The sequence below is a fragment of the Talpa occidentalis genome, unplaced genomic scaffold, assembly GCF_014898055.3.
Source record: "Talpa occidentalis isolate TD23 unplaced genomic scaffold, MPIMG_talOcc4v2.1, whole genome shotgun sequence".
NCBI lineage: Eukaryota > Metazoa > Chordata > Mammalia > Eulipotyphla > Talpidae > Talpa > Talpa occidentalis.
The window spans coordinates 31,138,484-31,161,021 of record NW_026555331.1 but is presented as its reverse complement, the minus strand read 5'-3'; the positions used below and the strand labels follow the sequence as shown (position 1 = coordinate 31,161,021).

At 38.5% G+C, this 22,538-nt stretch overlaps 1 protein-coding gene across 2 annotated transcripts in view; it reads right to left on the bottom strand.

Annotated features, from left to right (window-relative positions):
- Window positions 1-22,538, bottom strand: part of RGS22 (regulator of G protein signaling 22) — a 131,075-nt gene that overhangs the window by 58,701 nt on the left and 49,836 nt on the right. For both annotated transcript variants that reach the window (XM_037503303.2, XM_037503294.2), the window contains 5 exons: window positions 21,365-21,494; window positions 18,815-19,430; window positions 18,040-18,201; window positions 14,170-14,344; window positions 7,427-7,560 (listed from right to left, as the gene is read on the bottom strand). In XM_037503303.2, the coding sequence (XP_037359200.1) occupies window positions 7,427-7,560; window positions 14,170-14,344; window positions 18,040-18,201; window positions 18,815-19,430; window positions 21,365-21,494 (1,217 nt within the window). The remainder of the gene's footprint in view (window positions 1-7,426; window positions 7,561-14,169; window positions 14,345-18,039; window positions 18,202-18,814; window positions 19,431-21,364; window positions 21,495-22,538) is intronic.

Here is a 22,538-nt window from a genome sequence, read left to right as displayed (position 1 = left end):
ACCAAACACATTCTATGAAGCCAACACTATATACCAAAACCAAACAAGGAGAACACAAAAAAAAAGTACAGGCCAATCTCTCTAATGAACACTGATGCAAAAATACTCAATAAAATTTTAGCTATCAGAATCCAACAATGTATCCATAAGATAATTCACCACAACCAAGTAGGATTTATTCTAGGGACACAAGGATGGTTCAACATCCGAAAATCAATCAACATAATCCAACACATCAACAAAAAGAAATATAAAAGCCATATGATAATATCAATAGATGCTGGGAAAGTTTTCAACAAAGTACAGCACCCATTTATGATAAAGGCCCTTGAAATTCTCGGGATACAAGGAACATACCTCAACATCATAAAGGCCATATATGACAAACCCATAGCCAGTATCATTCTCAATGGTGAAAAGCTGAAAGCATTTCCATTAAGATCTGGAACAAGACAAGGATGTCCACTCTCACCACTGCTTTTCAATATAATACTGGAAGTCCTAGCCAGAGCAATAAGACAAGAGAAAGACATATAAGGAATCCAAATAAGGAAGGAAGAAATCAAACTATCACTATTTGCAGATGATTTGATAATATACATAGAGAGCCCCAAAAACTCCAGAGGAAAACTAATCAAACTAATCAATCAGTTTAGTAAAGTAGCAAGATACAAAATCAACACACAAAAATCAGCAGCCTTCCTATACACAAACAACAAATCTGAAGAAGAAGAAATCAAGAAAACCATCCCTTTAATTATTGAAACAAAAAAAAAACAACCCTCAAATACTTGGAAATAAACCTAACAAAAGAGGTAAAGGACCTTACAAAGAAAACTATAAAACACTGTTATAAGAAATAGAAGAAGACACAAAGAAATGGAAAGGCATCCCCTGCTCATGGATTGGAAGAATAAACATTATTAAAATGGCCATCCTACCAAAAGCAATTTACAAATTCAATGCTATTCCAATCAAAATTTCAATGACATTCTTCAAAGAAATAGAACAAATACTGATGAAATTCATATGGAGCCACCAAAAACCCCAAATAGCCAAAGCTCTCCTGAAAAATAAGAAGGGAATGGAGGCATCACACTCCCAGACTTCAAACTACATTACAAAGCCATAATAAACTGCATGGTATTGGACCAAGAACAGACACACAGATCAATGAAACAGAATAGAAAACCCAGAAATAAACCCAGAGATTTACAGTCAACTAATCTTTGACAAAGGAGCAAAGAATATGCAATGGAACAAAGAAAGTTTGTTCAATAAATGGTGCTAGGAAAACTGGGTTGCTACATGCAAAAGAATGAAGCTTGACTACCTCATACAATGTACAAAAAACCAACTCAAAATGGATTAAAGAACTAGACATAAGACCTGAAACCATAAAATATATAGAAGGAAATACAGGCGAAACACTACATACATGACATACACCTCAGTAATTTCTTTAAAGACTCATCACCCAAAGCAGTGATAGCAAAGGCTGAGATAAACAGCTGGGACTACATCAAATTAAAGAGCTTCTGTACAGCAAAAGAGACAGTAACCAAAACAAAGAAACACCCTACTGACTAGGAGAAAATTTTTGCATGCAACACTAATGACAAAGGACTGATCACAAAAATCTACAATGAGCTGGAGTCACAACAAAAACAAAGTAAATAATCCAGTCAAAAAATGGGCAGATGAGCTAAAAAGGAACTTCTCCAAAGAGGAAATGTGAATGGCCAACAGTCATATGAAAAAATGTTCAGCATCACTTGCAATCAGAAAATGCAAATCAAAACTACAATGAGATATCATCTTACACCAGTGAGAATGGCACATATTTAAAAAAGTAGCAACAACAAATGTTGGCAAGGATGTGGAGAAAAAGGAACTCTCCTGCACTGCTGGTGGGAGTGTAAACTGGTCCAACCACTATGGAAAGCTGTGTAGAGATGCCTCAACCTGCTAAAGATGGAGCTTCCATATGACCCAGCAATTCCACTCCTAGGTATTTACCCAAAGGACACAGAATCATTAATTCCAAAGGGCACCTGCACCCCTATGTTTATAGCAGCACTATTTACAATAGCTAAGCTATGGAAACAACCCAAATACCCCAAAATAGATAACTGGATCAAGAAGATGTGGTACATACAGACAATGAAATACTACTCAGCAATCAAAAAAGATAAACTCATGCAATTTGCAGCAACATGGATGGAGCTGGAAGGGATCGTGCTCAGCAAAATAAGCCAGAAACGGGCCTCCCTGGTGGCACAGCAGTTGAATACTGGATTGCAAAGCTGCCCTAAGCCTCTGCAGCGCTGGCTCGATCCCCGATCCCCAGCTGCTCCCGACCACTGGAGGAGGGTCCCACATGGCGCGCAGACCTCTCCTGCTGCCCGCTGCTCCCCTCAGCAGTATACTTAGGTCCTTCTGCCTGCTCTGCTCCCCGCTCTGGCTCTGGTGAATTCTCTCACCCTCCTGTGCTTCTGACTGTACCCAGTGCTCGTGTAAATAAATAAATAAATCTTTAAAAAAAAAAATAGCCAGAAAGAAAAAGAAAAATACCGGATGGTCTCACTCATAGCAGGAATTTAGAAAACCTAAATAAGGGACCAGGAGAAAGACTAATTATAATAAAGTAAAAATCAAAATCAACAAGCAACTATAAGTCAGATACACACTACAGGGGCCGGGGGTTGGGGGAGTTGAAGGGATTATGGTCAAAATCAGGGGGATGGGAACTGTATGGGGACTATAAGCAAGATGAAAAAACATACATTGTGCAAAAATGAAAAATAATGTAAAAAATATATAAAATAAAATATAAAAAATAAAATGGCTTTGAGAATACATGAAAAAAAATTTAAAAGGCAGCATAGAAATACATGCTCACAAATGAGATTCATCAGGATTTATATACGGTAGTTAAGGATAAGATGATGGGACACTTTGGAATTAGATTCATGACTCTGCATGCTATCTTTTTCTATTTTCTTATCCAGCTTGCTCATCTCACTCCTATTGTTCTAAGCTTTATTTTCAAGCACTGTAAAACATTCCTGTCTACCTTTACCAATCTACCTCCCTTCCAACTCACCAGCAGATTCCACTGCTGGTTCTTTTCAGACAAATGTAGTTTCTACTCCCTCATGTAGAAGACATTGTTGACTGATTGGCTAATTCAACACATTCCCAGAAATATGCTTCTGTAACCAGTCTCACAAAGAAACATTCATTTTCCAAGACTCCCTTGCAAAGAGCAATAGCTATGTGACACGGTGGTGACTAATGAAATATAAATTGAAGTCTGTTCGGAAGCTTCCTAGAAAACATGTTTTCCTGAACAAAGAAAGAGAGTTAGCAAAAGTTACCCTTATGACTTCCTCATTATTTGAAAGTCTAATGTCAAAAGCTCTAACACCACTGACTATGAATGATTGGCCAAGAGAATCACAAAGATTCAAGTCCTACTACTTCTGATCCAAAGAAACAATACTGGCAATTGCTTACTCGCATATTTCTTGTTCTCTGAAAAAAAAAAAAATACTCCCAATTTGTCTAAGCCATTGTTAGGGTTTTGTTATCTGCTGATGAAATCATTATTAAGTTACCTATCAAACAAACATATCCACCCCCACACATCTTTATTTCCTTTCACCTTGTCTCAGAAAGAGATGTCTATCTCTTGTCCAAGGTTATCTTATTCTCCTGGTTCTTGAACAGTTCCCTCTAATCTTCTTTGGAATGAAGGTCTTTTTCTCATGTAGCTTCAACTTTCCCTTTCCACTAGGTCCTGCTAAACAAATCAACAGGCTTAAGCTTCCTTCACCTGAAAAATATTCTTTCCACTGACAATGAAATTTCAAAATACAAAATTATTTGGGATGCAGCTAAAGCACTACTTAGAAAGACATTTTCATATCTGTAAATGCCTGTATTAGAAAGTAAAGACCTCAAATCAATAACCTTCTACTTGTAGACACTAGAAAGAGGAAAAAAAAACAAATAACAAAGATAAAGGAAGGAAATAATGAAGATCTGAGTATAAATAAATGAAAGACAAAAATAAATTAATGAAACCAATAGTTCTTTGAAAAGGTCAACAAAATTGACAAATCTTTAGCTAGACTAACCAAGAAAAAAAGACAGAAAAAGCAAATTTCTAACATTGGGGACAAAAGAGCAGGAATCACTACCAACCTCACAGAAATTGAGAGGATTATGAAGGAATACTAAGAACAACCATATACCAACAAATTAGTTAATTAGATAAAATGAACAAATTTCTTAAAAGATACAGAGTACCTGCTTCTTGCCTGCCCATAACTATGCAGGTGCCTTTTTCTTTCTCCTTTTCCTGATAAAACCATCCTTTTAAAGTGTTTAAAATAAAAGATGCATGTTACCAAAAACAAATAGACTGTAACAAGAAATTAAATAAACAATTTAAAATCTTTCCACGAAGAAAAGTCTGGGTTCATATGGCTTGTTGGTAAATTATACCAAATATTTAAAGAATCAATAACACTTTTTCCCAAAATTACAAAAGGATGGACAATTCCCAATTCATTCTTTTTTTTTTGTTTTTAAAGATTTATTTATTTATTTATACAAGCACTGGGTTTAGTCAGAAGCACGGTAGGGTGAGAGAATTCACCAGAGCCAGAACGGGGAACAGAACAGGCAAAGTGATGAAATACACTGCTGAGGGGAGCAGCAGGCGCAGCAGGAGAGGTCTGTGGCACCATGAGGGACCCTCCAGCCGGGGATCAGCCGGTGCTGCAGAGGCTGTGGGCAGCTTTGTGCTGCGGAGGCTGTGGGCAGCTTCGCAGCCCAGCGCTCAACTGCTGTGCCACCAGGGGAGGCCCTTCCCAATTCATTCTATGAGGCAGCATCTTCCCTATACTAACAAACCATGATACTATAAGAATGCTATATCCTTCACAAATACAGGAACAAATATACTCAATAAAATACTATCAAAATGGGCCTCCCCGGTGGCGCAGCGGTTGAGCGCTGGGTTGCGAAGCTGCCCGCGGCCTCTGCGGCGCCAGTTCGATCCCCGGCTGCTCCCCGGCCACCGGAGGAGGGTCCCACATGGCGCGCAGACCTCCCCTGCCGCCCGCTGCTCCCCTCAGCAGTGTCCTTCGGTCCTTCTGCCTGCTCTGCTTCCCGCTCTGGCTCTGGTGAATTCTCTCACCCTCCCGTGCTTCTGACTGTACCCAGTGCATGTGTAAACAGAACAAACAAACAAACAAATAAATAAATAAACATGCCTCTATTAAAAAAAAAAAAAAAAAAAAAATACTATCAAAATGAGTCCAGGAATATATGAAAATGATTATCAGTCATCAAGAGTTGGGCTTTATCTCGGAGATGCAAATTTATTAAACATCCAAAAGGCAATTAATAAACTACACCATATTAGTGGAATAAAAAGAAAAACCACACAATAATCTCAATAGAAGCAGAAAAAATATCCGTTAGAATCCAATACTCATTTATTAAAAATAGCAAACTCTCAACAAACTAAGAACTTCCTCAATATGACAGAAAATATGTGAAAAATCTATAGCCAATATCATAATGGTGAAAAGGTTAATGCTTCCCCCTAAGACTGGAAACAAGGTAAGCATGTATGCCCTCACAACTCCTATTTAAGACTGCACTGGAAGGGCCTCCCCGGTGGTGCAGCAGGTTGAGCGCAGCGCTGTGAAGCTGTCTGCAGCCTCTGCAGCAAGGGTTCAATTCCTGGCAGCCAGGGAGATACCCACATGGCGCGGCAGACTTCTTCTGTCTCAGCCGCTGCTTCCCTCAGCAGTGTTTTCTGTCCATCTGCCTGTTCTGCTCCCCCCTCTGTTTCTGGTAAATTCTCTTATCTTCCCACGCCTATGGCCTGTACCCCAGGTCTTGTATAAATAAATAAATCTTAAAAAAAAAAAAAGATTGCACTAGAAGCTCTAGTCAGAGCAAATAGGCACAGGATACAAGATAAATATACAAAATCAATTTTATTTATATACTAGCAATGAAAATTCAAAAAACGAAATTAAGAATACATTTTCAATAACAATAGCTTCAAAAAGAATCAAATACTTAGATAACTTGAACAAAAATAGTCTTCCATAAAAACTAGCCTTTTGTTAGCTCAACTCTTTTAAAATCTTTATATATAATTTTCTAAAAAAGAGTAATCCATGAAATACTACTGCACACTAAAAAGAAATAACTGATTAATATATGCAGTGAAGGACTTATGTTACTGAAAACATTTTAAAATAAAGTTGACCATAACAGGGATGAACCTTGAAAACATTACGCTACATGAATGATGCCAGATACACACATTCATATTTTGTTGGATTTCATTTATACGTAATGTCCAAATAGGCAAATCCATAGGCACAGCAAGTAGATGACTGGTCTCAAGGATCAGGGGAAGGAAAGGTGAGTGATTTATAATGAGACGGGCCTTCTTTCTGGGGCAAGGAAATATTCTAGAATTACATGGTGTTTTGAACGCACAACTTTGTGAAAAAACTAAAAGTCACTGAATTATATACATGACTGTGTTTAAGGTGGTGAAGTTTATGTTATGTCAATTTTATGTTAAAAGTGGAGTAATTCATCACTAAACAAAGAATTATTTACCAGCAGACCCCACACCCAAGTTAATGAGAAAAGGGTATTTTTTCCAGACAGAAGGAAATAATCTCACCTGAAATAAAGATCAATGAAAAGAGTATATATGTGAACATATCTAGGTGAGCAAAATAATGTATTTTTTAAAAAGATTTTTATTTATTTATACAAGTACAGGCCAGATGTGCGGGAGGGTGAGAGGATTCACCAGAGACAGAGCGGGAAACAGAACAGGCAGACAGTCCGAAGACACTGCTGAGGGGAGCAGCGGGCAAGGCAGGAGAGGTCTGCTATACCACGTGGGTTTCTTCCTGGCAGGCCAGGAATCAAAATAGCGCTGCAGAAGCTGCGGACAGCTTCACAGCACAGTGCTCAGCCTGCTGCGCCACCAGTGAAGCCCCCAAAATAATGTATTTTATAATAATATATAAGAATAAATATAATCCTGTTATTATTGACACCCTTAGGAGTTCTCAAGTTTGAGAATTATGAATTTATTGACAAAAGTGAAATAAAAATGAGGGGGTAATCTTTTCAGGGTTCTTTTTCAATTGTAGAGATCACAAGAGGCCAGAGATTTGAGTTCTACTCCTAGAGTTCTCTGGAGCGCTACTCCTCATTTAGAGTATGCATGGGAAGTTTAAATCTCTACTTATCAAATACCAAGAACACACATAAAATAAACAATGTATTAGTTTTTAATTTGTTTTTAATTTCTTCAAAAAATCTCATCATTAAACCAAAAGCAACTGTCACATGAAAAAGTTGCACCTACCCTTTTTCATAAATATTATCCTTAGAAGAAATTGGATATAAAAGCTCACTCTTCCAAGGTGTTTGAATTGCTGTTTTTACTCTAGGTGACCTTCTGGCAGATTTAGGATGTTGTAACAAATTGGTTTCTTCTTTCTAAAAAGCAGCCGGATAATGACAAAAGTGAACAAACAGGGCAGAGAATAAAGCACAGCTCTGTACATATACCTCAAAAGGTTTTTGATCACTAGTGGATTCCTTGCCTCACTCTACCATCTACTGTGCTGCTCACTAAACTAAAATGTTCTCCTTTCAACAGCTACTGTTTTCAGGAATCTGTAGAAAGACACACTCACAAATTTTTGTGGAAATGTGAATTGTTTAATAAAATGGAACTTGGAAAAGAAAAATTAAAATTTACATACTCTCTTCCTAGCAATTCCACTCATAAGGAAAACCTCATTTAAATAAAAGTATGAAACCACAGGGCCTCCCTGGTGGTGCAGCGGGTTGAACGCAGCACTGTGAAGCTGTCTGCAGCCTCTGCAGCACGGGTTCAATTCCCGGCTGGCCAGAGAGATACCCACATGGCACAGGAGACCTCTTCTGCCTCGCCCACTGCTCCCCTAAGCAGTGTCTTCAGTCCGTCTCCCTGTTCTGTTCCCCACTCTGTCTCTGGTGAATTCTCTCACCCTCCTGTGCCTCTGGCCTGTACCCTAGTTCTTGTATAAATAAATGAATCTTTAAAAAAAAAAATTTAAAAAATAAAATACGAAACCACAGAAATGACTGTGAAACTAAGGTTACAAGGTGGGAAGGGGAAAATGGAGAGATGGCACAATGGATCATGGTGAAGGGCTCAGGGGGCTTTCCTGGGGGTATGGTGTGGTGATGTGGATCTGAGGAAGTGTGATCCTATACCTTTAACTCACATCCAATGTTGTAAACCAATTCTACTACAAAATAAATACATAAATATTTTTAAAGATTCATTTTTATTTATTTATGCATAAAAGGGGAGCAGAGGGTGAGACAGGAGAGGTCTGCTGTGCCATGTGGGTTAGCTCCCTGGCCAGGGATGCTGCAGAGGCTGGCAATAGCTTGACAGCACTGAGACTTTAACCCCTGAGCCACCAGGGAGGCCCCAAATAAGTAAAAAATTTAAAAATAAAAAGGTTTTCCTTTAACTTCCAGTTTTAGGCTATCGTGCAGGTCAAAACCCAACAGTTATTTAAGAAAAGCCAGGTCAAAGGCTTGTATACCCTGACTCCCTTCATTATGAAAGAAGACTCTGGAGGAAGGATATGGTAAAAACTTCTCTTTGTCCTATAATTGAATATGTTTTAAAACTAGTTTACATGCATGTGTGTGAGGTGGGGTGGGGATGAGATGGCAGGGTGGGAAAGGTAAGCAAAAATATCTTAGGTCTGTATGAAGAGAACTACCTATATCTTTTTTTTTTTTTTTAAAGACTTATTTATTTATTTAATTTTTAAAAAGATTTATTTATTTATACAAGCACTGGGTACAGTCAGAAGCGCGGGAGGGTGAGAGAATTCACCAGAGCCAGAGCAGGGAGCAGAGCATGCAGAATGACCGAGGTATACTGCTGAGGGGAGCAGCGGGCAGCAGGAGAGGTCTGCAAGCCATGTGGAACCCTCCTCCGGTGGCAGGGAGCAGCCGGGGATCAAACTGGTGCTGCAAAGGCTGCGGGCAGCTTCGCAACCCCGCGCTCAACCACTGCGCCACCGGGGAGGCCCGAGAACTACCTAATCTTAACAGAACTATTTCCTTCATTTTGTGGATATTTTATTTTCATGGCTATTGTTCCCATTCTTAAAAGTTCTTTATGGTAAAAGTTAACTTAATCTGATTGTACAGTGGAAAAGAAAGAAACATTTATCTGAGTATGGAATATACATAAGGACTATTACATGGTACTTAAAAGTAAGGAAAATGACACACATGGAAAAATACTGAAGAAGTTAAAATAATCAGAATACAAAAGTATAAATGTATTAAAACTAAAAATTCACAAGCCTAAGAGAAAAATAATCATTGCCTAGAAGTAGACAAGATCAGAAGTAACTTGTCTCTCCAGTTTCCAAATTTACAGTGGCTTTATTATTTTCATAATTTGAAAAACCTTTATAATATGTCAGTTACCATGTCAGTTAGGATGTCATATTTGTTGCCAGAAATGAAGGAATATGTGATGTTTTATTATGCAAGGTAAATAATAAAATCCTCTGTGTACTCCAGGTATCTAACAACTACCAGTAGACTTTAAGAATTGTATAAACAAAATTAATTACTGAGGTATGTTATTCATATAAACCCCTAGGTTTCAGGGCTCATTTCTAACTTTGGTAATGAAGAAGACAGCATGATATTAATCAACACCCAATAAATGAATGGGATCATTTGGGGCTGAGCTTATTAAAAGCATATCATACCAAAGTGATCAAATTCATAGAAACATAAGTAATGGTGGTTGCCCGGGAGTGGGGGAAAGGAGTTATTTAGTGGGTATAGAGTTTCATATTTCAGGATAAAAATCTGGAGATCTGTTTCACAACAGCGAGAATGTACTTATACTGAATTATACACTTAAAAATGGTCAAGACGTCAAAGTTTTAAAACTTGAGTTTTAAATAAAAAGTTGTCTGTGTTAAAAAAAAAATAGCACAGAAATTCAATACAGAGAAAGGCCTAAGAATATTTAAACTCTCTGGCTCAGATTCAAGCTAGAGTATGCAGAAAGCAACTGATGGGGCAGAAAATTGACAAGAGGGCACAGGAGAATTGGGAGGGGAGTAAAGGAACTGTTTCATTCCATGACTAGAATGGTAGTTACACAATATATACACTTGTCAAAATTCATTGAACCATAAACTTGAAAGGTTGGATTTTACTGTACGTAATTTATGCCTTAACTTTTAAAATGGGAAAAGCAAAGAAAATGGAATTGAGTTCCACCCCTCAGAGTGTTTTCTGCCAGTGAGAGGCACAGTGAGCTTGTTAGGGGGAAAAGGATGTCCCAAAGCAAATTCCATACAGGCTTTGTGGACTCCACCCCCACCCCAGGTCAAAGCCAAAGACACTGGGAACTCCAAATCCCATCACCACCAAAGGGAAGGTGGCTGGGACCTGAGGGTGGGGTTAAGCAGCCAGGTGGAAACAAAAGGCAGACACGTGGGCTTTGGGGGGCTCTCCATTTTGGCTCTCTGCCAGCTCGCAGCGTCGTCGGGCCAGCTCAGAGAGTGACTTTGGGTTTCCAGGTCGTCGGATCGGGTAGGACACATTAAAGACTTTATTTCCCTATTTTCTCCCTGAGTTGTATATTTTCCTTATTTCTTTTTCTCTTGTAAATAAACCTTTTATTAACCCTTTTGCGTGTGTCTGTAGTAGAGTATTCATAAGTCCCTTTAAAGCGCGCGGGTGAGGACCCACAGCCAGGAACCCGTTTAATATCGGGGTTGCTCTATAACAAGCTCAGAATGAGTTATCCAACTAGAAAACACCAATGGCAACATAGGGTGATGATTCTCAGGAAGCCAAATGAAGATAACGTGAGAGGTCATGGTCATGCTTATACCTCCTCTTCACTTTCTCTCCCCACTCTTTTGCCTTTTCTCTCTTAATCAAGTTCCGTTCATTAACTACACAACTTACCTTTTCTTACCCCTTACCTCTCCAATGTTGTACAAATGTTATTTGTACAAATGTCTACATATTATCAGATGACATTCCCCCTACACCTCTTAGGGACTAGGTCACTGAGTCCCACAGACTATTGAGAAGTTTAGATTTATCAGTGGAGTGGCATACGGAAAAAAAAAAGCCCCAAGGTGCAAAGGAGGTCAGGAAATGCTAAAACAATGGGTAAGAAACCATTAGTGCACTGAAGAGACATTAACTCAAAGTGTGGTCCCAGATCAGTTGCAAGGGCACCGCAGGGGAGGGAGCTTTTTGGAAATGCCAGTCCTTCAGACCTCTGAATCTTGATCTCCAGTTACAGCCCCAGAATCTGTTTTAACAAGTTCTCAGGTGATTCATGTTTGCTGACATTTGAGAACCACCAGTTGGCAGCAATGTTTCTCACGGTAGGAATCTCATTAACCAACCCCCTGGTTTTCTGAGTGCTGCTGAGCCATCCCAGATGAATTAAATCAGAATCTTGGAAAGTGGGACCCATGCATCAATAGGTATTAAAAGCCCTCCAGATATTTCTAATCTCTATCTAGAGTTAAGGTCTCTCCAGTTCTAAAATACTAATAGTAGAACTTTAAATAACTAGATTACACATACTCCTGCCTTTTTAAAATAAGATATATACTAATAAAATATATTGACTATGGCCCATAACACTTAATGTCCTATGACACCTTTAAAGTCTAGTAAGATTAATAAGACTCTTCTCAGATTCAGGTCTTATCTACAGTTATTGTATCTCTATGCCAAAGTGTATTAATGTTTCTTCGTTTTTTGGACTCCCCCATTGTAAGGTAAGGTAAAAAGTATCAGGCTTTTCTGCCCTCCCACCATTAGGATAGATGATGGAACCTGGCGGTCCTGAATGCATGCCTAATGGCGGGCACCTGGAATAGGGTGTGGGCCTAGGTAGATAGGATTCACCTGGGCTAAGACTGGGCTTTTTAAGGGCGGCGTCATGGGGATACCAAGAGAAGCCAAGAGAGCAGAAGGAGAAGCAGGAGAGCAGAGAAGCAGAGAGAACGTCAGAGAACACCGGAGAGCCCAGAATGAGTGAAGACTTGCTGGAGGCTGGGAGGCCTGCTGGCCTGCCAGCCTCCCAGCACCCCTACCTGCCATGTACCCAGTAAATCCCAATAAAAGCCTGCAAAAGCCACCGAGGACTCTATAGGACTCCTTCTTTACCTGGTCTGCTGGATCAGAAAACCTGCGCTAGGGCCATTCCTCCCCTTACACCCATCCTTACCTATTTATCCTCATTGTGAAAGAATTCTTACTATTTCTACTAATGCTATTATTTCTCAATCATTCATTCAAATTATAGTAACTAACAAGTTGTTATGTACCCAGGCCCTATTCTAGGCTCTAGTGATGAACAGTTAATAAAGAAAAGTCCCTTATATTCTAGCAAGAGGTGAAAGATGTTGTACGGTAAGGAAAAACGTCAGGCTTTTCTGCCCTCCCGCCATCAGGATAGATGATGGATCCTTGTGGTCCTGAATGCATACCTGATAACGCGGGCACCTGGTGTAGGGTGTGGGCATAGGTGGATGGGATTCACCTGGGCTAAGACTGGGCTTTTAAGGGCAGCGTCATGGGGACGCCAGGAAAAGCTGAAAGAGAAGCTGAGAGAGAAGCAAAGAAGCAGAAGCCAAGATCACCGGAGAGCCCAGATAGAGTGAAGACTTATTGGGGGCTGGGAGGACTGCAAGCCTCCCGGCCCCCCAGCACCACTGCCTGCCATGTACCAGGTAAATCCCAATAAAAAGACCTGCAAAAAAGCCACTAAGAATTCTGACTCCTCCTTTACCCGGTCTGTGGGATCAGGAAACCCGCACTGTGTCATTCCTGCCCCTACAGATGTCAAAAAGATAAATCACATGGTTATAAAGAACAATAAGGCAAGATAAACTTGACAATAGATAATGTTGGAGGGTATCTGTGTTATTCTACATAAGTGTGCTTCTATAAGAAGAGGCAAAGATAGCCTCTGAGTGACTCTTGGGCAGACACGTTGTGCATTGAAGCCCAAGATGTGTGGATATATGAAGCAAGACAGTTCAAGAAAAGGAAGAATGCAAGTGCACTGAAAACACCAATGACAACATATGATAATGGTTCTCAGGAAGCCAAATGAAGAGAACATGGGAGGTCATGGTCATGTAAGTGCATTACTTTGGGGTTTTTGCTTGGTGTATTTAGGGAACAGCAAAGAAGCCAGTGTGGTTGAAAAGGAGTAAGCTAGAGAAGAATGGTAGGAAGTGAGGTAGAAGGAGGTTAGCAGAGGTTCATGCGGTTATGTTAAGGCTTTATGAGAGGCCACTGAAAAATTTTGAGCAGGTGGATACTATGATCATATACTTCTAAAGAATCACTTTGGCTGCCTGGTAGAAAACAGACTGGGTTTTCTTATTTCATAATGGTTACAGTATGTACATTATCAACACCCCTCCTCCAGAGCTTATGATAAAACTTAAAGGTTAGTGTACAAAACCCAAGCATGGACTGTAGGTAAATGAAATTGTCAGGATTTTCCACCCTCCTGCCATTAGCATTAATGTTATATCCCTGTGGTGTGACATGCAGGCCTGATGATGGGCACCTGGAGTAGGATGTGGGCATGCATGGGTTGGCACACCTGGGCTGAGAGACTGGGCTTATAAGGGAGGCATCAGGGTGACACCAGTAGAGCAGGAGAACCAGAGTCATAGAAGAGAAACAGCAACAGCAGCAGTGGTAGAAGCAGCAGCGGAGAAGAGCCTGTGAGAGAATGCTAGAGAGCCCGGAAAGTGTAAAGACTTGTGGGGGGCTGGGAGGCCTGCCAGCCTTCTGGCCCCACCCCTCCCGCACCCCTGCCTGCCGTGTACCTGGTTGCTATACTACAAATGGTGTAAAAAGCTCAATAAAAGCCTGAAAAGCCACCGAGGGCTCCAGGACTCTCCTATACCTATCTGCCTGGATCATAAAGAACCTGCTCTGTGCCTTGCTGGCAATACAGGATATTTTGCTATAAACTTAATAAAGAGATCAAAGCACTAATGTACAACCTACCTGTGTCTCAGGTATTTGCGGAATACAAGATTTAGGTCTTAAAGGCAAGAGGGTTGCCATTTGTGGAAAAGGGTCAATATCCTTCCTTGGTTTCTCTTGACGAAGGTGCCAGAATTTCAGTTTAGCACTAGCATGTTTTGTTGAGGGTGAATGAGTAACACAGAATCTTGGTGCCCTAGTAGAGCAAAAACAAAGTTAAGATTAAACCAGAAAGTAAGTCTCAAAAATCCAAAGCCTACAAAATGTGCAATATCCATAGCCACAATTGTCAGTTTTCCCATATGCTTTAAAAAAAAAAAATTCTACTCCTTTCTCTGCTGCCTAACCTAAAAAAAAGTGTTTTATGTGATACGCTACCACCTAAAATCACACCACTCATATAAAGAGGTAAAATACATCAGGGAAAATATTTTTTTTCTTCTTTAAAGATTTATTTATTTAAATCCAGTCAAAAAATGGGCAGAAGAGCTAAAAAGAAACTTCTCTGAAGAGGAAATGCAAATGGCCAACGGGCATATGAAAAAATGTTCAACATCACTTGTAATCAGGGAAATGCAAATCAAAACTACCATGAGATACCATCTTACACCAGTGAGAATGGCACATATTAAAAAAACTAGCAACAACAAATGTTGGCGAGGGTGTGGAGAAAAAGGAACTCTCCTGCACTGTTGGTGGGAGTGCAAACTGGTCCAACCACTATGGAGAGCTGTGTGGAGATTTCTGGACCTACTAACATAGAGCTTCCATATGATCCAGCAATTCCACTCCTAGGTATTTACCCAAAGGACACAGAAACATCAATTCCAAAGAACACCTGCACCCCTATGTTTATAGCAGCACTGTTTACAATAGCTAAGCTTTGGAAACAACCCAAATGCCCAAAAATAGATGACTGGATCAAGAAGATGTGGTATATATATACCATGGAATATTACTCAGCATTCAAAAAAGATAAACACATGCCATTTGCAGCAACATGGATGGCGCTGGAAGGGATCATGCTCAGCGAAATAAGCCAGAAAGAAAAAGAAAAATACCGGATGATCTCACTCATAGCAGGAATCTAGAAAACTTAAATAAGGGACCAGGAAAATGAATAACTATAAGAAAGTGAAAATCAGAATCAACAAAAAACTATGAACCAGAGACACTTTTTGGGGGGTGGGGGGCGGGAGGGGAGGGATTGGGGTCAGAATGGGGGGGGTTGCAATTGTATGGGGAATATAAAAATAAAATTTATTATTTAAAAAAATTAAAAAAAAGATTTATTTATTTATACAAGAACCGGGGTACAGGCCATATGCACGGGAGGGTGAGAGGATTCACCAGAGACAGAGCGGAGAACAGAACAGGCAGACTGACGAAATATGCTGCTGAGAGGAGCAGTGGGTGAAACAGGAGAGGTCTGCCACACTATGTGGGACCCTTGCTGGCCGGCCGGGATCGAACCGTCGCTGCAGAGGCTGCGGGCAGCTTCATAGCGCTGCGCTCAACCGCCTGCACCACCAGGGGAGGGAGGAAAAAAAATTCTAATATTGAATGAGTACACACAAAATTCAACTCTATTTCAATTTACCAATAATGAACTGCTAGAAATACAATTTTTTAAAGATGATATGCAACAATTTTGATGCAATTAAGCATTTTTCTTCAATGGCATTATGCTGACCTATCCAAGTTAAGTCTCAAAAGGTTACATACTGTATGATTTCATTTCTATGACATTCTCAAAAAGACAAACTATAGGGCCTCCCTGGTGGCGCGGCGGTTGAGCGCTGGGTTGCGAAGCTGCCCACAGCCTCTGCATCGGTTTGCTCCCCGGCCGCCAGAGGAGGGTTCCACATGGCGCGCAGACCTCTCCTGCCTCTCGCTGCTCCCCTCAGCAGTGTAATTCGGTCCTTCTGCCTGCTCTGCTCCCTGCTCTGGCTCTGGTGAATTCTCTCACCCTCCTGTGCTTCTGACTGTACCCAGTGCTTGTATAAATAAATCCTTTAAAAAAAAAAAAAAAAGATAGGGTCCTAAAAAAAAAAAAAAACTATAATGGCAAAGAAGATTCAATGGCTGCCAGGGGTTAAGAGTGGAGGCAGAGTACAATGACAAAAGGGGAGTATGAGAGTTTTTTAGGAGTGATAAATCTGTTAGTGTCTTAATTGTCATGGTGGTTATTTGAATTTATACAATTTTACATTACTGTATGTTAATGTGAAACAAAGAAGAGGAAAGACAGTATTTTTAATAAATGAGGATGAGCAACTGGATATCCATAAGCAAGGGGTGAAAAAACAAGATAATTTAATCTTGACCTAAACTCTCACCTTGTACAAAAATTAACTCTAAATGGACCATGGACTTAAATGTAAAATATAAAATTACAAGGCTTTTATAGAAAAAAAATAGGGGAAAGATTCTTGAAGATCAAGAGCTAGGCAAGAGTTCTTAGGTTTGACACCAAAGGCATAATTTATAAAAGGAGGAACTGAAAAATTAGACCTAATCAGAAATGTTTAATTTTGTTCTATGAAAAACTCCTTTTTTTTCTTTCAGACACAGTTCTATTTATGCTTAATAGATGGTACAGGCAGCAGCATTTGTCACTGGAAAGTTTGCATTAGTTGAAGAAAACTGGCATAAGAGGTAATTTCCATTACTCTGATGAAATGTTTAGAGTAAAACTTACCTGAAACTGTTTATCTAGCAAGTCCCTCAATACACCACCCTCCCAGGGAAAAATTCCATACATGATTCTTTCTTGTCCTCATCATCTTCTATTGCTGAGTGCGTCCTGTTTATCAGTGAAATACAGTCTTCATAACTGAGCCTGGTAACTTAAGTTTGTGTAAGTTGCCTTTCTCATTTGTACCTCCAATCCTAGTCACCACCACAGGGTTCGCTCTGCTCACTTCTATTATTTATATCTTCCATATTTCTAAGGATTCTAGCTCCCATTTTCCACAATATTTTCACTTATTTGCTTAATCTAGTTTACTGATTTATTAGAAAAGAATAAATCTCAGGAAGAGCCAGATGGAAGAGGTGCACAGGGCAAGGCATGGCATGCTGGGAAGGGCCATGGAGTTTGCATGCTGTCTTACTGCACCACACTCCCCAAATCTCCAAGTGTTTACCAACCTGTGAAAGACTCTGTAAAGAAATCTTTGGAAAACTCATCTTTGAAAAGACAAACTACAGACTAGGACAAAATATTTGCAAACCATATCTGACTAATGACCAGTGTCTCGTATATAGAAAAACTTTAACAATATGAAAGAAAACAACCCAATTGGAAAATGGACAAAAGACATGAATAGATATTTCACTGAAGGGGATATAAGATGGCCAATAAGTACATTAAAAGATGTTCAGCATCATTAATGATTGTAAAATTTCAATATAAAACCTTAAGGAGATATCACTATCGCCTATTAGAATGGCTAAAATAGAAAATTGTGACAACAGCAAATAATGGAAAGGATGCAGAAACAATGATCACTAGACTTTTTTACCCTTATATCCTTAGCACAGCACTTAGCCTATAGTAAGTGCTTAAAAAATGTTTGAGATGATAAATCTCAACACACACACACACACACACACACACACACACACACATGTGATAAGATATTGACCATAAAATGGCCAGGTGTAGAAGGTACACACAAAGTTGAGTGGAGCTTAAGTACTTCCCAGTCTTACTATGGATTTAAAATCCTCCAAACACCTAAATTATCTAAATGAAAAGCATTTTAAGGAAGGTCAAAAATATAATTTGTCAGTTTAAGTACACATCAATAAAACAAAAAAGCACAACTTATAACAAGCCTAAGAAAAGTAAAAGTAAATAACTTTTATTCACTTTATTTTTCTTACCAATACAGAAGTAAGGGTTTCACAACCTCAGACTGAATATTTTTTAAGTGTTCTTCATTCCACTGAGATCCATCCAGCAGTTTAAATTTTGATAAGATTTCTGCAGAAAGGTAGCAATCTCCACTGCTCACTAGATAGCATTTTTTCATCTTTTCAAGATGTCTGAAAAGGAGTAAATACACATGGATACAATATTCAACTAGCCAAATATTTTCACTTCTAAAATGTTTTAGACTTGATGAACTATACAGGGGTAGCAATGTGAAGATAATATTTCTCACAGTTATGGGAATGGGAATTATAATTTCTGTAGGATAAACAATGACCTTACAAAGATCTCCATGTCCTAATTCCCAGAACCTATGAAGTTGGCTCACATGGTAGAAGTGATTCTGCAGATTTGATTAGGGTTTTGAGAGGAGTTTCCTAGACGACCCTGTGTAATCACAAGGGTCCTTCTAAGAGGGAAGCAATTATAAATACATTACTGGGAAGTCATAAAATAAAATGAAATGATTAATCTGAAAGCAGACTTAGAATCTACATGAAGAAACAATGTGCAAGCTCAAATCATTGCTACTATTAATATCTGAGTGCTATGAACTCACAGAACTAATGAAATCAATATTATGATAATAAAATAATTATTTATTCATCTAAAAGTACAAATTACATTTTTATTTTTATTTCAGGTTTTCTGCCTGTGCTAACAAGACCCAAATGAACATCCTACCATTTGTTTTTAAAACTATTGAAAAATGAAAAATAGAAATACCTTTGATGTCTTCCAGGATCCTTAAGAACTTTTAATCGCTCAATATCCATCCATAGCCACCAATATCTCTCTCCTAATGTACCTTTTATAAATTTCTTAAATCTTTCAAACTCCTTTCTATTACCAATGTCATAAGTTTTGTGAGAAACACACCAATGGGCCCTGATTTCTGATCCAATGTTCTCACTCTTTGAACTTGTTTGTTCCAACATCTCATCTGACTTTTCCTCTGTGATTTGAGCTGTTTCATTTAACACACTACTTGTGTAAGGGATGGGCTCAAAATGTTCTTCAAACAGCACTTCTGCAACATTGCTAAAATTTATATAATCTGGGCTTTCTTTAAATGGTTCTCCAAGAATTTGATGAATAGCTGATTTCAAAATAAACATTATGTAAGATCTTAAAAATTCTTCACAAGTTGAAAAATGCAATATCAAACTTCCCTCAACATTCTGTTGACTTTCAAGGTATATTCTCAGAAGAGCCTGAGAAGGAGTGTCTTGTATAGATGTTGACCCGTCTTCTTCTTCTTCAAATTCAGAAATTAATCGAGGTGTTTTAGATGGGCCCTTTTTTGTCCTGGGGTGAACTCCATCATCAAAGATAAAACTCTCTGCATTAAATCATAAAAGTTACTAGATCAGATGATGAATACAAAAGTGTTTTTTTAATGAACAAGAAGTTAGAGTCAGGTTGGCAAATGAGTTTATCACAGGTAATAACCATGCAGATCAGTGATTTAAGGAGGCGTCCAAAGCCACATTTGGAAGCAGTAGAGAAAAAAATGCCATCAGGGATTATTCCCTTGGACATGGAAGGGGGTAATAATGCAGATAAACTAGAGAAGCTAAATACAGTATGTGACATCCCTTATACAGTGGTTCTTCAAAAAGACATTATATACTTCTAAAATACAGTATTTCAGGTTGAAATAAAATATGTAAAGGCATATCTATTAAAGAATTAGAACATGTACATTAGATGATTGTATGTAATTTAATATTTCATGTTGGATGATAAAGTAAATTTAACTACATAGATGACAAGATCACAGATGAATAGAACTGGAGTCATATTAGCAATTTAAAAAACTTCACTACTTTATCAGAAAGATTGAATTACTATCCTACAATCTATCATTAAAATTACAAAACAGCCTAGGTACTTATGAATTACAATACACATGGATTGTTTTATACTTTTTCTAAATATACAGTGTATGGCTCCTGTTTCCTCTTTCTTTCAGAAACCAGTGAAATATCTGTTATCAGTGTTTTATTTTACATGGCAAACTTACCCCTTGAAATACTACAGATTAGGAAAACCCTGTTTGGGTCTCACTCTCAATGACCATTTTCTCAGTGTTAGATTTAAAATCCCAATGAACTGGAAATGCTTCATGAGAGTTTTTATTGAAAATATAGACACCACATTTCCCCAATATTGACAGATGAGATTTCTATAACCCTGTGACAGGACACTGTGATATACTTCACAGACAGAATTGGAAGCAGGGAGTAGGCTGTCATTTCCACTAAGTACCTCCCTTGCTACTCTTTCTCTTTCTGATTATTACCTGCACTATCTTTATTCTCCAATTTTCTATTTTACTATTTTGGGGAGACAGCAAGAAACCTATAAATTCAGTTATTTTCACTTAGGGAGATTATTTTCCTCTTTACATAGACTTAGATTCAATTCTAGAGAAAACAGATGTATTGTCCCCAAAAAGTTGTTTATACTTTTCAAAGGAATTAGCTAAGAACTTTAGTAAATTGTTGCAATCTTCTCCAGAGTCACATCTAGATTTTTTTTTTTCTCTAGCAATATCATAAGTTAATGACTCCTATTTCTGGATGGTTCCTTCTATTTTTTTTTTAATGGAAAGTTTGTATCACCCACTAATATCCTCCATGGTAGAAATGTATCTGCTTTTCAAGGTAAGAAATAGTGAACTTATAAACAGAAGAAAACTCAAGTCCCAAGAATGGCTAATGACATTTAAGAGAAAGACTGCTTTCAAAGGTTTAATAATATGAATTTGTAAACAAAGGTAGGAAATAAAGGTAAAACATATTTATCACAAGTAGATAATTTTTTTAAATAAGATCAAAGAAGCACAACTGACGTACTTTATTAGGTACTGTTCCTAAGAAATAGCTTTGGAAAATTTAAGTGATTTTTACCAATGTTCTATCACTTTCATACTATAGTAAGTGGTACCTAGTAGGTAACTACCAAACAGTATGCAGGGCATTTTCTATATATTCAATATGTGCCATTATTCTAATCTTACAGATGAGAAAAACAAGGCTCCCAGAATTGAAGTAAGTTATAAAAGTCACACAGTTAATAATAGCTGAATTCTAAACTCATAAACTTTTCACTATACCAAGTTGCCTTCCTACTAGAAAAATAGTAAGAAGTAGAGTTCAGGCAGTCACCTTTATCCCCCAATCACTAAATACTAATACTATAAGATTAAGACATTAACAAGAAAAGACTCCAAGAGGAATTCTGAGGTCATTCTTGTCCTTTTATACTTACTAGAAGCAGATGAAATAACTGGTGAGTCACTTTTGTCATGGAATACACAAGTAGGTAATGAAAAAGTAGGTACTGTCTGCTCGCTTTGTTTTGCTAATGTAAACCAATCTTTTGTTTGAGTATAGGAAGCCTGGGAAGAAAAAAACACATTTGTTTGACAGAAAATGAGCAGTATTCTTCATTTGATAATATTCAATTTGTTTAGTTTAATACATAAAAGGAAAAATTAGGCCATGAAAGAAAAGAATGTTGTACACAGAAAAATCCATTAGGTAACAGAATAATTAGGTAACAGAAAAATCCATTAGGGAACAGATTTTCATTTTAGATGACCAGAGGGGGGAAAAAAATTCTCCTTTCTTTCACCAAATGCATAAAACCCTGCTTCCTGGATTCACTACCAATTCATGCTATCTAACTCTAATTTGGCAGTCACCATGGCTCAAAGGTCTTTGTACCTTTTGTCAGTTGCTCCTATTTACAACTTTCCCAATTATTTCATGGCTCCAATCCTGCCTTACCTGACTCAGTGTTGTTGAAAACTTCTCTCTAATGACGAAGACTTACTCTCCAAAGCACTGGAAGGAAACCTCTCCAAGAACAACTGCCCCTTTCTCTTAGATTCAGTTTTCACTTTACTTCCTGAAGACTGACACTGAATGTTGCCTTCAAATTTTCCTTTATTCTTTGTACCCTTGAGCCAGCAGACCCAATTCCCAAACTGACCCTTGGCTTCTAGAACCCCAGTTGTCAAAAACCCCCATCTCAACCCTCTTAGGAAAATTCATGTGCCTGCCTCTCTCAGTAATGTCCTCACCTATTTCTCTATGAGAATCCAAGCTGTTTAAGAGGAGCAGAAAAGGTAATGACCAGTATTACTCTTATTTCTCATTTTTTCCTTTCTCCAACTGAGTCAGCTGACTGTTCCTTAGCCAAAGGTACTTTGACAGAAAAATTGGGGCTCAAATGAAATAGATATTATCACCTGATATTCCTTGTAGAATTAGTGTGGCAAGTCAGGTCACACAATAAGACCAGAAGCAAGAGGAAAAATGAGAAGTGCCATGTGTGGGCATTGTACCTGAGAGGTGAGGTTTCCTGGGTAGATAAGAGCTTTGAAAGACTTTCATTCCCTTTTGTTCCCTCTTTTCCTCTCTTTAAAATCAACAAGCAA